Source organism: Alosa sapidissima, chromosome 2, assembly GCF_018492685.1.
Source record: "Alosa sapidissima isolate fAloSap1 chromosome 2, fAloSap1.pri, whole genome shotgun sequence".
Taxonomy (NCBI): domain Eukaryota; kingdom Metazoa; phylum Chordata; class Actinopteri; order Clupeiformes; family Clupeidae; genus Alosa; species Alosa sapidissima.
In genome coordinates, this window is record NC_055958.1 from 21,705,663 (window position 1) to 21,722,128 (window position 16,466).

The 16,466-nt window shown below is 40.4% G+C and overlaps 1 protein-coding gene across 1 annotated transcript; it reads left to right on the plus strand.

Moving 5' to 3' along the window:
* Positions 1–4,641: 4,641 nt before the first annotated feature.
* LOC121703951 (integrin beta-2-like) lies at positions 4,642–16,421 on the plus strand. The gene is made up of 16 exons (XM_042084428.1): positions 4,642–4,822; positions 6,029–6,086; positions 6,266–6,357; positions 6,554–6,755; positions 6,943–7,122; positions 7,211–7,461; positions 7,678–7,833; positions 10,725–10,820; positions 10,911–11,000; positions 11,230–11,364; positions 13,003–13,193; positions 13,321–13,553; positions 14,565–14,781; positions 14,905–15,122; positions 15,208–15,374; positions 15,721–16,421. The coding sequence occupies exons 2-16, from the start codon at positions 6,032–6,034 to the stop codon at positions 15,784–15,786; spliced, it is 2,349 nt and encodes a 782-aa protein (XP_041940362.1). The 5' UTR covers positions 4,642–4,822; positions 6,029–6,031; the 3' UTR covers positions 15,787–16,421.
* The last annotated feature ends 45 nt before the right edge of the window (positions 16,422–16,466 follow it).

Below are 16,466 nucleotides of genomic sequence, written 5' to 3' on the forward strand. Positions count from 1 at the left end.
CATCCATCAATTAGTGAACACACAGAGCACACGGTGAACACACAGTGAGGTGAAGCACACGCTAACCCGGGGCAGTGAGCTGCCTTGCTACAGCGGCGCTCGAGGAGCAGTGAGGGGCTCAAGGGCACTTCAGCCGTTCCTACTGGTCGGGGATTGAACCGGCAACCCTTCATGCTTATGTATCAGACTGTATATGCACATGTACATTTTGGCTCATCTATTGTCATAGAGTTAAACCAAGCCTGACAGAAAGACCCAAAGGCAGCAGTGAAAAGAAAGCGTCTCCAAAATATTACATTAAGTACATTTTAGTGCTAGAGTGACAGGTCACAACAAAGTAGTTTCCTCATACAGTATCTCAGGCCTAAACAAATGAAGATGGAGGAGAGGTGCAGAGCTGTTAGCTTAGCTGATAAACTAGCGGGTCAACCAGTCATTCAGGCTCACAAGCAGGTTCCAGAATTTAGGCTCACTCCTTGAGTGCAACTGTACAGTATGTGCTTGTGCACTGATGTATCTGCCTGTGTGTGTGTGTGTGTGTGTGTGTGTGTGCACCAATGCGCGTGTATTTCAGTATGGAGGGAAGTAGCAACGCTGCTTCTATTTTTATCCCTCTCCCTAGCCACAGGGAGCAGCCACCATCTGCATACAGCAAGCCAAGCTGCTGGCACCACCAGAGAGCCTCCTTGGACACAGTAAGGGCCTAAGCATTCACCGCAGTCTTCCTATAATCTGTTTCTATTTCCCCTTCATGGACTCCTCTCCTCTGGACTGGAAGGTCAGTGTGCACAGGGGGGACCTGTTCCAATCCGTGGACTGGTACAGGGACCCGGGCACCAACTTCATCATTGGCGGTATCAACACCAGCACATCTGATGCAGCTGGACCCCACGGCGTAGCCCTGGTCTATTTATACAGCGGCAGCTATAAATAGCACCATACCCTGGTGTGTGCCGCCTCGCATCTCCCCTGCTGCAGACCTGCAGTAAGCTCCACTGACTGAACACACGCACGCACGCACGCACGCACACACACACACACAAACACACACACACACAAACACATACGGACCACTGCAGTGCTCTTTATTCACAAAAAAACACAGAGACAGACACTAAGAGAGATGGGAAGAATGGGAAAGAGAGAGAAGGAGAAATAGAGAGAGAACAAGAGAAGGAGGAAGAGAGGGAAAAGGAGGAGGCATCCTTTGTGGATTCCGCACCAGCCCTAATGTTTCCTCGGGTCATGGGTGCGCACTAGAGGAGATTAAAGACTTCCATTCAGGTCTCCTTTTTACCGCTTCCTCCATCTGATTTGGCGATGCATCGTTTCACTCTAATTTACTGTACAGGAGGCCATGGGCAAGAGAGAGAGAGGGGAGAGAGAGAGAGAGAGAGAGAGAGAGAGAGAAAGAGAGAGAGAGAGAGAGAAAGTAAAAGACAGACCAAATCGAAAGGAAAGGGAGATGGAAGGAAAGAGGTCTGACCGTTGCCTCAAAGCCTCTCTCTAAGCCCCACTCCTCCCCCAGCTCTGGGTGACTGCAGTAGCCTTTTGCGTCAGTCTGGGTGTCTCTGTGGTCCCTCTCTGCCAGGAGGATGAGGTTGCTCAGGGCTGGTTGGTGACGCCCAAACCTTTGATGCCAGGCCATGTGTAAAGCACTTCTCATCGAAATCTTCTTTTCAAAACACAGTGAAGCTGGGAAGTCCAGTCAGAGGGGTGCTTTTGCATGTATTATTGCACAGGATAAACATCACATTGCAAACACACAGACAAGTGTTTGGGCAATAAAGTCCAGTGCAATTACAGGGGATACAAACAATCCAAAATTGTTTGCTAATCTGTTCTTTTGCTGTGAGTTTCCACCACATGTAAACTACGGTCAGTGGTTCTGTGAAACAGGCATCATGAACTCCAACAAAAGGGCCATAAATACTGACCTCTTCCACAGTTACCTTGACCTACACCTCAAAGTCATGTTGTGACATCCATGCAGTTTTTCATAAAATGAGTGTAGTTCATATTTAGACCAACTATCCATATTTTGACCATCTGTAGATTAGATACATTTTATATATTAATAATGTCTCTTTAAACAAATATTACATGAATCAAATCCAATCAATCTAATCACAACTCTAATCTATTCATGAATCTTATGGGTTAAAGTCACACAACACTACACATCTGCAAAGTTAGCCTGCCATCTAGTGGACTAAAATGGTCATCAGAAATGACCAGATGAATGGATCAGGGCAGCCACATAGGATAAGTGATCACAACAGGATAAATGGACAGGGCCCATCACTAGTGGGCCCTAAGAATCTCACAGACAAAAAAAGAAAAAACAATCAAGAGGTTAAATATGTATACACACACACCATATAGTACACACATGAATAACCATTGCTGAGGGGGCTATGTGATTATTGAGACTGTCATCCATATAGGCCTATAGAAACTTAAGTTGGACTGAAATCACTGCAGAAAACCAGAAGACTATATAGCAGGACTCTGCACAAACCTACAATGAAGGCTACCATGAACCAAAATGTTAAATACATCTCAAAAATGTCAAGAATTCTGCCGTTCTGAACATGCTAATAGCGCCATCATATAAATAGATGGAGATTAATCCCAGAGACAATATATATCATAATATCATATGTGCCCATGAACATGCACTGTGAGATTTCCTTAGTTTTATTCACTTGCCTCCTGTCTGTCATTTTCTTTTACTTTTCATCATATTCAATCTTATTGCTTGTTTGTTGGTGTGGAGTAAGATGTTGGTGATTTGCTCATAAAGTTATAGAAAGTAAACTGTAGCTGGGGTTTGAGGAAAAGTGTGTATTATAGTTGTTGGAGAAAACCCAACTCCACTCTGTATCAGGCCATTCACTTCCTCTACCTTGTCTGTTATGATCATAAAACGGGACATCCGTTACACAAAGTTATGCTTATATTAAAATGTAGACTTAAGTGTATGTGGATGTAGCATATATAGCACATTACATCATGTAATATTACATAAGACATTCAATATATTAACAAGATAGATACACTCTGTGTCTATGTCATCTGTTTGCTGCCATTCTGACATAAGGGCCTGTCTTGAACAAGGTGTATTGTTCTGAAGTTTCCTCTTAAATTACATACAGTACCTGCAATGTCAGTCTCCACATTTCAACATTTAACTTCCAATTGTTCCTTTTTTTATGCTTCCTACTTCTAGATCTGACAATTAAAGTTGCTAAACAACTGAACAACGATATAAATGCTTGTATTAAACTCACTGTAAATTACCAGAACTGCTTCCCCATCACCTTGCTACACAAGTCCTGGTTTTGTGCAAAGGTCACAGACACCAACACAAATGCATGCATGATTGCTCTGATAGAGTCAGAGCATGCATGCACGCACACACACATATGCACAGGCACACACACACACAATGTGTCATTTAATTAATTTAATTAATGTACAGTATACAGTAATACTGTATATATGTATTTCTTCACAATGCTGAAGAATGCTCCATTCACACTTGGGCCTTCCAACGTTCGGTGGTCTCCTATTTCTCGATAACATTCTTGCACTGATATAGTTTTTCTATAGTTTTTTTATATTACCTTGCCTACTCTCTTGTATGTCCATATTTATTTGATGCTGGTCTCTAGACTTTATTCTTGCACTGTTGCACTGTTGGACTTACTCATTCGCACCATCACCATGACACTCACTCTCACAGAGCACCTTACCTCACTATGCACAGAGACTCACAGGCTCAGTCCCTCAATCATTGCAAAGGCCTCATGCTTAATCACCCCTACTATCCACACTATGTGGATACTGTTTTAGACTTGATTTAGATTTAGTGTTATTTAGTGTAATTTGTATTTTAGTATATTCTTTATCTTCTACTGTCCTTATTGCTTAGTTGTGTTTTTTTTTTATATTATATACTTTTATTACTTTTTCTGCTGTTAGTGAATGCTGTATGTGATGTCTGTATGCTACTGAGACCTTGAATTTCCCCTTGGGGATCAATAAAGTATGTATGTATGTATGTATCTATCTATCTATCTATCTATCTATCTATCTATCTATCTATCTATCTATCTATCTATCTATCTTATCTAACAGACCGCTGCCAAGGAAAATGGGTTTTGTGCTTCTAAGTCACGTCTTTCATATCACTCCACAAGTACTGGAACTTCATTCAAAAGTGAAAGCAGACGGTTGCTCAGCTGTGTTCTAAAGAATGTTTGGTTCAAGTTCAGTGTGTGTTGTTACGAACTATTTGTTTCTCAGCAAAAGCCACGATGAAACGGTAACAAATAGGCTATAGCCTAGGCTATGTAGGAGTCATATCGTGGGGATTTTATTATTCCGTTTTGGCAAGTAGCCGTGTAGGCCTAATAAGCAGGATAATGTAGCCTATAGAACGCTGGTCATTATCGGGAACTAGGTCCCTTCAGGGCGGAACAAGACCCCTGGAAACGGACCTATTTCCAGATAATGACCGGCGTTCTATACATTATTCCTTACATAATAAATCATTCACAGCCCCATCACTTCGGGGAATAGTTGTCTCTCGTCACCATATCTCAATCCAGACAGTATTCTGTCTGCATTAGACATTTAGGTAAACAGTTCTAGATATCATGTCTCCATATTCTTTGACTGCAAACCAGCAGTTAAGTTCCTCCTTTCTGCCACTCTTCCTTCCTGTAAATGTGGTCATGTTAGTATGTGGAAGTGAGCGAGTGCACAGTTCCAGCACACTATTGAGTTTATTGTGAACAGCTGTACATCTAAAGTGGTGAGTACACAGAACATAGCTCATATTTATCTTTTCAGTTCTGCTGGGGATTTAAAACTTTATAACATTTTATAAAATGGTGTGTTTTCAGCAGTGTAGAATCAGCATCTGTAAAGTTTGTAATATTGAGAGGGTTAGTTGTTTTTAGGGCAGGTCATCATAGAAATACATTCCCTATAGCGAATGAAAACAATATGACAAAGATAACTAGACATAGAAATACTTTCTAGAACACGAAAGATGACTTCCTGTTACATGGCTGTTTTGAAAGTGTTTCCACTAAGTTCAGAACTGGTTTGAAGATGAAACAGCTAAGAAAATGTCTACCATCAGCTCTTCTATAGGCACAGAGTATATAGAAGAGCAATCAAGGGGTGTGTTAATAACCTAAATCTTCAAGGATATTCACAAAATACAATACTCAGAATACCATGCTTTAGCTAATTAGTGGGTCGACTCATAACGCATGAAGAAACTCTTATACCTCGTATCTTATAAATGTAGGTGTTTGTTAGGTTTGTATGCCTATTTTACAAAATGAGTAAAGTAGAATAAGTAGTAAAATAACCTCAACGCTAGTCTTAGTCCCAACAGAGACTGAGTGGTTATATGATACTAATCTACAGTTTTTTTTTTAAGAAAAGTATGTTTATTGCATGTTGTGAGCAACATTACAATGTCAGTGTAGTATTAAGAGAATTGCTGGTTAACATACATCTTTGTACTCCTTTTCATGGCAAAATGATATTTAACTCATTATTATGTATTGTTACATGCTATGCTGCCTTCATCTAGAAAGTAGAGGCGTTTAAATACTTCTCTAAAAACAGATCCTATGAGGCAATCAAACGTCACACACACACATGAAGGCATAGCCATTTATGGTTAAGTTCGGTGTCACGCCTCCCAGCAAAATGTGGCAACACAAAAATTATCATTCCATCAATTTGTTTCTGGTAAATGGTTACTGTTAAACTCTAGATCTAAACAGTTAGCACAGAAAAGTGATGGTATACAATATGCAACTGATTTCATTTGTAACTTTCTCTGGCAAAGTAATATTTGACCAAAACTGAGGGCTGTTTAGTCTTACATGAGCAATGAGCATGCAATCTTAGATTAAACAATCCCATTAGTGGTCTTACGGTACAGCTGCATCATATCTTTGGCTTTGGTGATATGCACATTATCTCTTTCTTCCCTCAGAAAATGGCCGCGCCTGTGCGTCTTCAAGTCCTCATTCTGCTATCAATAACAACAAATGGTGAGTTTACAGACAACAATGTAACCAATGAACTGTTCGACAAAAGTAAATGTCAATGAAATCTCTTTGATAACTATTTTTCACAGTATTGTGAAGTGTACAAGAAACTATTTGATTATAATGCAGGTGTAGATCATATTTTCCAAGTTCAACTTCTTTAACTATTTCTCTCCATATAGTCTGGCTTGAGCAAACCTGTGAGAAGGGAGCCGTCCACTCCTGTAATGACTGTATCAAATCTGGAGCATTCTGCTCTTGGTGCAAATCTGTGGTAAGATATTCACAAGGGTTGATTCTATGAAAGCTCTAATGTGTGAATTAGTGCTTGGTAGGCTTCTTTTTTTGCCTCCCACTGTTCACATAGATCCACAGAGAGCAGTTTTCCATCGACAGTTAATTTAGATTTTTTTTTGTTTTTTAGTTCACAATTTAGTTCACAACGGTCTTTCCTATTTATCCAACAACAGAACTTCACAAACCAAGGCGAATCTGATGCTGAGCGCTGTGAAACCAAGGCAAAGCTAATGGAAAAAGGCTGCAAGGAGACTGACATTATCTCTCCACAAAACTCCAAAAAAAACATTAAACAAAAACCACTGTCTGGCCCTACTTCAACCACCGACGCAGTCCAGATCGAGCCTCAAGAGATTAAACTGGAACTTCGCCCTGGTAATTTTTTTCCTCACATATATAAGATATATAAGTTCTGATGGGCAGTGCTATTTGTGCAATACAGAGTTTTAAAATACCAAAATATCACCAGTTTCAGTGGATGCATTAAACTGCCGATGCCTTAATTATATCTGCATGCAGAAATAATCCACAAGTTTCTAAACCCATCTTCCATCTTTTTAAGGCCTTCCAGAAAAGATTACACTCAAGTTTAAAAGAGCAGAGGGCTATCCAGTGGATCTCTACTACTTAATGGATCTCTCTTACTCCATGGTGGATGACCTGAAACTATTAAAAACTCTGGGAAAAGATTTAGTGGCAGTCCTACAAAAAATAACCGGTGGCAATGACAAAGCAAGAATTGGTAACGCAATTTATACCATCCAAACTATATGTTGTGACTAACTAAGCAAATAACTAAACTGATCCACGAATTTGTTCTTACACCAAAGGTTTTGGCTCATTTGTTGACAAGACAGTCCTGCCGTTTACAAACACTAACAAAGAAAAACTTAAGAATCCTTGCCCAACGAATGAAAAGGAGACGGTGGCTTGTCAACCACCATTTGGTTTCAAACATGTTCTCGACCTGACAAATAACTACAAATCATTCAATGAAGAGGTATCTAAGCAGGACATTTCTGGAAATCTCGACACTCCTGAAGGAAGTCTGGACGCCATCATGCAGGCTGCCATGTGCGAGGTAGGATGCTGGAAAAAGTTTCAAAAAGCTTCAAAAATGCTAAGCATGACTTTTTAACATGTTCATGTTTTATGTTTTTATTGGTGAAGAGGTGTCCCTCAGTTTCAGTGCTTAACATAAAGGCCTTTGTCTAAATGTGCAAAGTAGAACATCTAGGCAAAATGTGAAACATGATCTATATTATTATTTATTAACCAACTTTTGTTTAATTCCTAGAGAGACATTGGCTGGGGAAATGCCACTCGTTTGCTAGTTCTAGCCACCGATGCTGGATTCCATATGGCTGGTGATGGGAAACTGGCCGCTATTCTGGAACCAAATGATGAATTATGCCACTTGACCCAGAACATGTACAGCAAAAGCAATTTACTGGTATGATAAACTAAAGTAATTGCAGTGACTTGAACAATTTGTGTTCATTTTATAGATTTGCACAGTAGATTAAGGGGCTCTGTCTTGACGGTCTGAAATGCATGGTCTAAACTTGGGTTAAGCACATTTAGGGCGTGTCGAGTCCAGGCTAGTGGTCTGGCGCATTATCTAAAAATCGCTATCTTACACTACCTAAAAAGCATTACGCCACTGACCAAGAAAAACCTGGTCTATAGCGAAAGGCGCATGAAGCACAGCTGAAGACACGCGATCACGAGATGTAAGCAGCAAGTCCTCTGCAGGATAAATGTCCTTAGGTTTTTTATTCAGTCATTCGAACACAGTCATTGGTTTAGTGGAATACCTGTACCATACAGTTAGATTCGTTCAAATGCGCCACTGACTATCAAAATACCGATGCGCTGTTTAAAGTTGCGCTCCTTGCTGTTAAAGGGAAAGACAGATGTCATTTTCATTGGTTTAAAAGATGTTGTGCCCAAAACACACCCACGACTGATTAAAGAAAGAACCGCCTTTTTGCGCCAGGCGCCCGATGTTTCATAACAAAACCACCCCCAATGCGGACTGGACAAACCCCTAAGCTATGCTATTTTCACGGCGTAATTTAGTGATCAGACGGCAGGTGCATTGTTCAAAAGGATTGGTCTTATGTTTCTTAATTAGTCATGGGTGTGTTTTAGGTGTAACATCCATTAAACCAATGAGAGTGACACCTGCCATTTCCTTTAAGAGCAAGGAGTGCAAAACCAAACAGTGTGTTGGTATTTTGATAAAGAGTGAGCACATCCCTTCAGAAGGAGGGCCCTATCATGACAGTCAAAAGCGCCTCGTCACTTGTCAAAAGCGTATTCAAATTTAGTAGGATGTCCAGTCCACATTGGGAGTGTTTTCGTTATCAAACGTCGAGCGCATGGCGCAACAAGGTGTTCCTAGGTTTCTTAATCAGTCATGGGGGTGTGTTTGGGGCGTAACATCATTTAAACCAATGAGAATGACGTCTGTCATTCCCTTTAAGGCGCGATGTCAAAGAATGCATCGGTATGCTCTTGACAGTCAACGCCGCATTTGAAGGAGGCTGCTTGCAAGACCATATGGAATAGTCATTCCACTAAACCGTGCTTTACTAAAACCTAGCATAGCCTTCACACATTTGCACTCGTCTATTATTTGAACTCATTGGCAAAGTGAAACTAACTTCACCATGGTGTGTCAGTCAACGACAAGACAGTTATATGCAGTAAGTTACTTTCACTATTGACTGACAATGGGTTACCATCGAAAACATAGGCTGGAAAAAGCAACACTTACCCTAATATTGTTCAAATGACTCAATAAAACAACATGTATCCTGAAGAGGAGAGGAGTTGCTTATATCTCTTGACAGTGCGTCTTCAGCTGTGCTCCATACGTGTCGCCTCTCCCCTAATCACTTTTAACCGTCATTACCAATTTGCAAATGATGGTGAATAACTACTCATCATGAGATGTACAGTATTTTGTAATATCTTTATTCTAATTATGTTTCCCATTGCAATAGTGCAATTTGTAATGTTTTGCATGGATGTGCGCTGGTGTGCGTTCATGATAGAAGGATGGTGCGTTGTGCACCCGCCAATATGACTGTTGACAATGCGCTCTTAAAATAACATATAAAAAACTCACCATAGACTTCTGACCAGGTGTACAATAGCGATTTTTAGACAATGCGCCAGGCCACTCCCTAAGTTGTTAATTGCCACACCCCTGGGCGCATTGTTTAAAAAATAAATGTGCAAAATAAGGAATTAAACTTCGCGCGGGGGGGGACGAGTTTTACACCATGCGCCAGGGTGCAAAAAACAGCCCGGAATCTGCTTGCAGGCGAGACTGCGTATGCAATACCAGGATTCCACTAAAGATTACTTTATTAAAACGTGTGTGTGACAAGCACATGCATCTGCACTCGTCTTGTACTTGAACTCGTAGGCAATGACAAAACAAAGTCTTACATTTAGTTATTTATACTTTCACTTTTGACTGACAAGGGGTTACAATCGAAAACATAGCCTAAAAAAACTTACTCCAATAATATTCGAATGACTGAATATAAATCCTAAGCACATCCACCGTATTGGGAGTTGTTGCTGTCTCGCCAATTGTTACTTTTCGTGACAGCACACCCTTTAGATAGCTTACATGTGCCTTTCACTTTAGACCACGTTTTTTTTGGTCAGTGGCATTACCATTTTCAGTGACCTTAAAGGAATTATCCGGAGTAAAATGCACTTTAGATCAATTTACGGATGATTGGGAGTACATATGTTGAGTTGACATCCAAATCATGTCATTCGGATGTGTTTTGAGACGATTGCTGAGTGTGGAGTAACACGCTCTGGAAATGCACAATTTTGTCGCCTTTTTTTTTTTTTTTTTTTAAGCTTTAGGGACCCTCTACTCACTACCACGTAAATGTAATGTTGTTTGGAACTGTAGAAGAGGTATAAAAAATAGCGTTTTGTAGCGGCGAAATGACATGCCCACATCACTTTCAGGCTAACAAGTTTTGACTAAAAACGGTAACATCAAACTTTCTCAAAACACATCCGAATGACATGATTTGGATGTCAACTCAACGTATGTACTCCCAATCATCCGTAAATTGATCTAAAGTGCATTTTACTCTGGATAATTCCTTTAAAATAGCAATGTTTGATTATGCGCTTGACCACACCAGTTTTTTCATTGAAAACCCCATGGGTGCGCATTGTTCCTTTGACAACTTGTGAACTCGAGTCCTAGGCGGTAAAATCATTACTGTGTTTGGTGTAATATAGAAATTAAGATGTATAACAAAAATGTTTCTTCCCCATTATTGTGGTCTCCATCTTCAGGACTATCCATCTGTTGGTCAAATTGCAAGGACCTTACAGAAGAAAAACATTCAGCCTATTTTTGCGGTCACAAGCTCTGTGAAAGGAGTGTATGATGTAAGCAATGGTCTAGTATAAGTTCTGTTGTTCTGTTGTTCAGCTATAGACAATAAGGCTAATACATGTTTCCCACACATCTTTTCCCAGGACCTGAGCAAATTGATCCCAAAGTCTGTGGTGGGAGAATTGACTGATGATTCATCGAATGTGGTGCAACTAATCGAGAATGCCTATGATGTAAGACTTTATTAATTCATCTTGATATTTTTCCTTTGATTAAATAAGCAAATAGTAAATGCTTTTATGTCATAAATTAGTTTTGTTCTAAAACATAACTGTAATCAGTTGCCTACTGTATGTGCTATGCTATGCTATGCTATGAAAAAATATATGCTAAGAGTAATTCAGATTCTCCCCATCCAATCAGTGGCTTTCAAGATAATTAGTATTCTTAATTTCTCAACAGAAACTCTCCTCTAAAGTTATTGTGACCCATGATGTACTGCCAGACAAGGTCACAGTCACATACACCTCAAATTGTCCAGAGGGAAACAATCCAGGCGACGAGGGTATCTGTGATAACGTGAAGCTTGGCCAAGAGGTATCCATCCCACAAAGCACCCAGCAAACCACACACACACACATAAGAATCCACCAATGCAAATACATCATGATGTACATTATGACTAGGAAAGGTCTACTTCAAGATGAAGTACATTTAATTTATATAGCATGTTTAAGACCAAAGTGCTTCACACAGTAAAAAAAAGAAAAGAAAAGAGAAACATACCAAACAAAGACAAACATTCAGTATTTACAAACAGACATGACAATAATATTGACCCAGCTTCACGATCAGCAGCAGCTGATTCATATCCAGATGGAAAAAGTATGTGTTAAGCCTGGATTTAAAAGCAGTTAGGGCTGGTATATTTCTGAGGTCCATTGGGAGAGTATTCCAAGTCTTGTAAATAAGTAGGCAACGCATGTAAGCAAATCGATAGTTCTGTGATAACCAGCTTCCTCTAGGGAGAGTGAAGTTCGTCCCAAAGCTGAGTGCGGTATTATAACCCTATACCTCACTAATCAAGGGAACTTCATTTAGCTGCGAGGGAGCTTCCCACCCGAGTTCACTCAGTAATCGAGGGGAAGTGGGTAGGGATTACTTTTGGAAAAACTTTAATATAGTTTATTTTATAAACTTTTTAAAAGAAATACCATCACCTGGATGTTTAAATGAACCTTCATAGACACAGGGCTCTTTTTGGCGATCTAAAACTCAGCACAAAGCGTATTGTTATCACCAGGGGCGTACTGGGACCAAAAATCGGCCCTGGCATATTTGGCCCAAGCGGCCCTCAAATCGGTCGGGCACACCTAATTAAATACAAAATCTTTGCATTACCCTTAAGCATATATTTTCAGCTGTCATGGAGCACTGAAAGTGATGTAGGCCTCATTGGTTATCTCTTTGACTGATCAGAGGTAGGCATGGAGCATATGATCTCCATATTGAAGTAGGCTAACAAGCAATTATTAAAGAAGAGTTTCTGCTTGAATTCAAAGTATCATTTCAAATTATTCAATGGGCTACAATTGACAGCAGCACCAAAAATTACTGAAGCCTAAGTGTAAAGAGTTAAATTACCCAGATTGTCTTAGACATTAATGTAATTTACCAGTTATCACTGTAGGACAACTGAAACAACACAAAATAAACAGGGCTGTTACTGGAAATATTTTATTCCTGTAGGCTATACTACCTACCTACATTGCTGGTACATTTTGGAACAGTACAGCTACATGAACTAATTATCTTTAGTGTCTTCCAGTAGCCTATTAGCCTGGCGAGCCAGACCCACATTAAAATGTCATTCGAACACAGTCATTGGTTTAGTGGAATACCTGTACCATACAGTTAGATTCCTTCAAATGCGCTGCTGACTATCAAAATACCGATGCGCTGTTTGAAGTTGCGCTCCTTGCTGTTAAAGGGAATGACAGATGTCATTTTCATTGGTTTAAAGGATGTTATGCCCAAAACACTTTGCACCAGGGGCCCGACATTTGATAATGTTTGATAACAAAACCACCCCCAATGGGGACTGGACAAACCCCTAAGCCATTCTCCAATGACCATTTTTAGATTGCTGAGATAGGGCCTACAATGTTTAACAACCTCTACCATATTAATTTTCAAAAATGTCTAATGTCCCATTTCTTTTAATTATCTGTTTAGGTTCAATTCTTTGTTGAAGTGACAGCACATGAATGCATGAACAACGTTTCCTTCTATGTCGGCCCAAGGGGCTTCACTGAAAAAATGAAGGTGACCATTTCAACCCGCTGTGAATGTGAATGTGATGACCCTCCGTTTCCCAATGATCCACTCTGTAATTCTCAAGGAGAGGTGAAATGTGGAACATGCAAGTATGAGAGCAACAAGTCTTTTTTTCGATTTCTCGCACTTATACCTTCTTCGCCTACTTTGCAGGACTGAGCCATTATTACTTATGACCGTAAGTGAGTGATCTCTTATCTTCTCTGGCTTCCCTAGATGTAATAAGGGTTATACAGGCCAGAAGTGCAAATGCAAACAGGGGGACAGGAATGATGCAGACTTGAGGCAACTGTGCCGGGGCGACAACAGCACTGAGTGTGGGGGTCGTGGGGACTGTGTCTGTGGAGAGTGTCAGTGCCACAAAAGCCAGAATGGGAACCCTTACTATAAAAAATACTGTGAGTGTGTCGATGAGGGCTGCCAGATGCACAACAACAAGGAGTGTTCAGGTATGATCCAATAACAACGTTTAAACATACTATCACTAAAACTATCGACGCTGTTCTAGCCTTACTATGCATTGCTGTATGTATCATTACCATTGTTCTCAATAGTGTTTGTAGTAGCAGAAGTATCAGGGTATGAACAGTCAGTGAAGTACATTCAGAGTTATTTTTATGTTGATGTAATTTAGTGGCCTGGAAGCCAGCCCCAATATAACCCCCACCCACAACATTTGAGGACCATTAAAGGGACACCAGGCAAGCTTGATGCTTTTTCTCTACGAAACTCCCCCTCGCTCGGTCTGAAGCTTTTTTCCTTTTATTAGTATAAGTATAGTATAAGTATATATACTTTTTTGATCCTGTGAGGGAAATTTGGTCACTGCATTTAACCCAATCAGTGAATTAGTGAAACACAAACAGCACACAGTGAACACACAGTGAGGTGAAGCACACACTAATCCCGGCACAGTGAGCTGCCTGCTTCAACGGCGGCGCTCGGGGAGCAGTGAGGGGTTAGGTGCCTTGCTCAAGGGCACTTCAGCCGCGGCCCACTGGTCGGGGCTCGAACCGGCAACCCTCCGGTTACAAGTCCAGAGTGCTAACCAGTGGGCCACGGCTGCCCAATTTTCTTTGCATCTTCCGTCAAGGGTTTTCGCTGCTTCTTCACTGGCTCTGCCATTATACACACGTTTGCAACAATCGCTAGAGTTTCGTTAGCCTGCCTCTGTGCTGTATGCAGGATGTAAACTGATCCTGCTTCGGTCGGCGGGTAGGATACAGCGAACTTGCAAGTGGGATATTCTTCTTACAGGCAGTAGGGGCGGAGTCTTCATTCGCCCTGTAATGAGTCATTTAACCATATACCAACTTACGAAGATGATTAATTAACACGAAAACGTTGCCTGGTGTCCCTTTAAAGGTCCTTCATCAGAGGTTAAGTTCTGGCTATCAGGCTAGTAATTTAGTGTCATTTGCAACTTTTTCATAGTTTGCTAATTTTCTTTTGTGCTCCAGGTCATGGTGACTGTAGATGCGGGACATGCAAGTGCCACAGTGGTTACGATGGCGATGCCTGCCACTGCAAAGTGTCAGACGCAGGGTGCCGAACTGGCGGCAGCATCTGCAATGGCCGTGGGGAATGCCAATGTGACATCTGCAAGTGCAAAGGAGGCTACCAACCACCCTTCTGCCTGGAATGTCAGGCTTGCACGCCGCCGTGTCAGCAGTCGGCGTAAGAGACACTCCCAGCTCTACTCCTACACACTCCCATGGAAACCACCGTCATGCCAATACTTCTGCTGACGTTGAGTTTTCTTTGGTTAGCGTTAAGATATGTTGTTTCTCCATTTCGCAGGAATTGTATTGAGTGCCTTGGCTTTGGTGGTGGTCCATACGACAAAAACTGCACCACTGCCTGCAAGCACCTGAAGCACGTCATGGTGGAAAGACTATCATTCAACACACAGGCCAAGAAGTGTGAAGTAAAAGACTCCCTAAATTGCTGGCTTGACTTCACCATGAAGGAAATGGAAGGAATGAACAACTATTTTGTTGAGATACTTAAGGAAAGAAGTAAGGCTTCTTGCTTCAGTTTATTTAGAATTGAGATAAATTGTATTTTTCCGGAACTCTAATTCTTTATTGCCTGTGATTCTAGGGTGCCCCGAACCACCACCCATCCCTGCCATTGTAGCTGGGTCTGTTGCTGGAGTGGCCCTCATTGGACTCCTGATTCTGCTCATCATTAAGGCTCTGCTGTATGCAAAAGACTTAAAAGAATGGAAGAAGTTTGAGAATGAGAAGAAGAAAAGCAAATGGAGCAATGTAAGTATGACATCACAGGAACACACCAACTTCTTGGGAAATTAGCTTAGGCTATTTGGGTTAGACCACTTAGCCTATAGCTAGGCCTACATTTTATCTATAGGCTAGCTATACGCTAATAGAGCTAACCCACTTCCAGTGAATTATGCTAAGCTAGGTTAACAGTATCAGACTGGGTTATTGCACTCACAGAGAAGAGAATGGTATGTATAGTCCATGGTAGATGGCAAATAAGCTAATATAATCAAAAGTTGGTGTGCTCCTCTAAGTTCAAAAGTCAATGTTGCCCCAATACATTATTATGTCTAACTGCTAATCCATCTAATTTTTTTGTGTGTGTTCAAAGGCTGACAATCCCTTATTTAAGGAGGCAACAACTACAGTGACAAATCCTACATTTTCTGGAGAGTGAGCTCAAACATAGGTACTTTACCACTGTGTATAAAAAGAATGTGACTGCTTATATGTCTGTTAAAGTGTGTAGTGAGTATGCACATGTGTACAGACACTGCTGTTGTATGCAATTTGCCAATGTAACATATAGGTGGTTCACTGGACATATATCAAGGGACACTCTGGCTATATAGTTTTTATTCTTTTATTATGTCTTAGTGCAGAGACAGATAGTGCTTTATGGAATCAGGAAATTGTTATATGTATATTATGAAAAAATATTTTAGCAAAACAAAATCTGTTTATTCTTTAATATAGTTTTGTAAAAGTGTGTATATTTAAATATGTTGGTGATATGGTGTCAAATTTGAAAACACAATTCAAAGAGGTTATGAAGACAAGTAATTTATGTACATTGTGTCAAGAGTTCAGGAATGAGTTGCTGTTGAATGAATTTTGAACTGAACCAAGAATAATCTCAGTGTGGTTGTCATTTTTGTTGATTTTATTATGGTCATGATGAGTAGTAAATGTGGTATATTTTTAAAATCAATGAAAACATGAAATTGTGTGTATATGGTGCATGTAAACTGCTAAGGCTGAAAACAATTGTGTCCTGAAGCCCAATCTGAATAAATGTGTTTGGAGGATGAATTTGAATTTTCTTCATTTATACATTTGTGAAAAAAAGAAAATGAA

Coding starts and splice junctions, on each gene's coding strand:
- LOC121703951 (XM_042084428.1), top strand. CDS start 6,032: ATGGCCGCGCCTGTGCGTCTTCAAGTCCTCATTCTGCTATCAATAACA. Junction 7,462..7,677: donor TGCAGGCTGCCATGTGCGAG/GTAGGATGCTGG, acceptor TTTAATTCCTAG/AGAGACATTGGCTGGGGAAA. Junction 7,834..10,724: donor ACAGCAAAAGCAATTTACTG/GTATGATAAACT, acceptor CTCCATCTTCAG/GACTATCCATCTGTTGGTCA.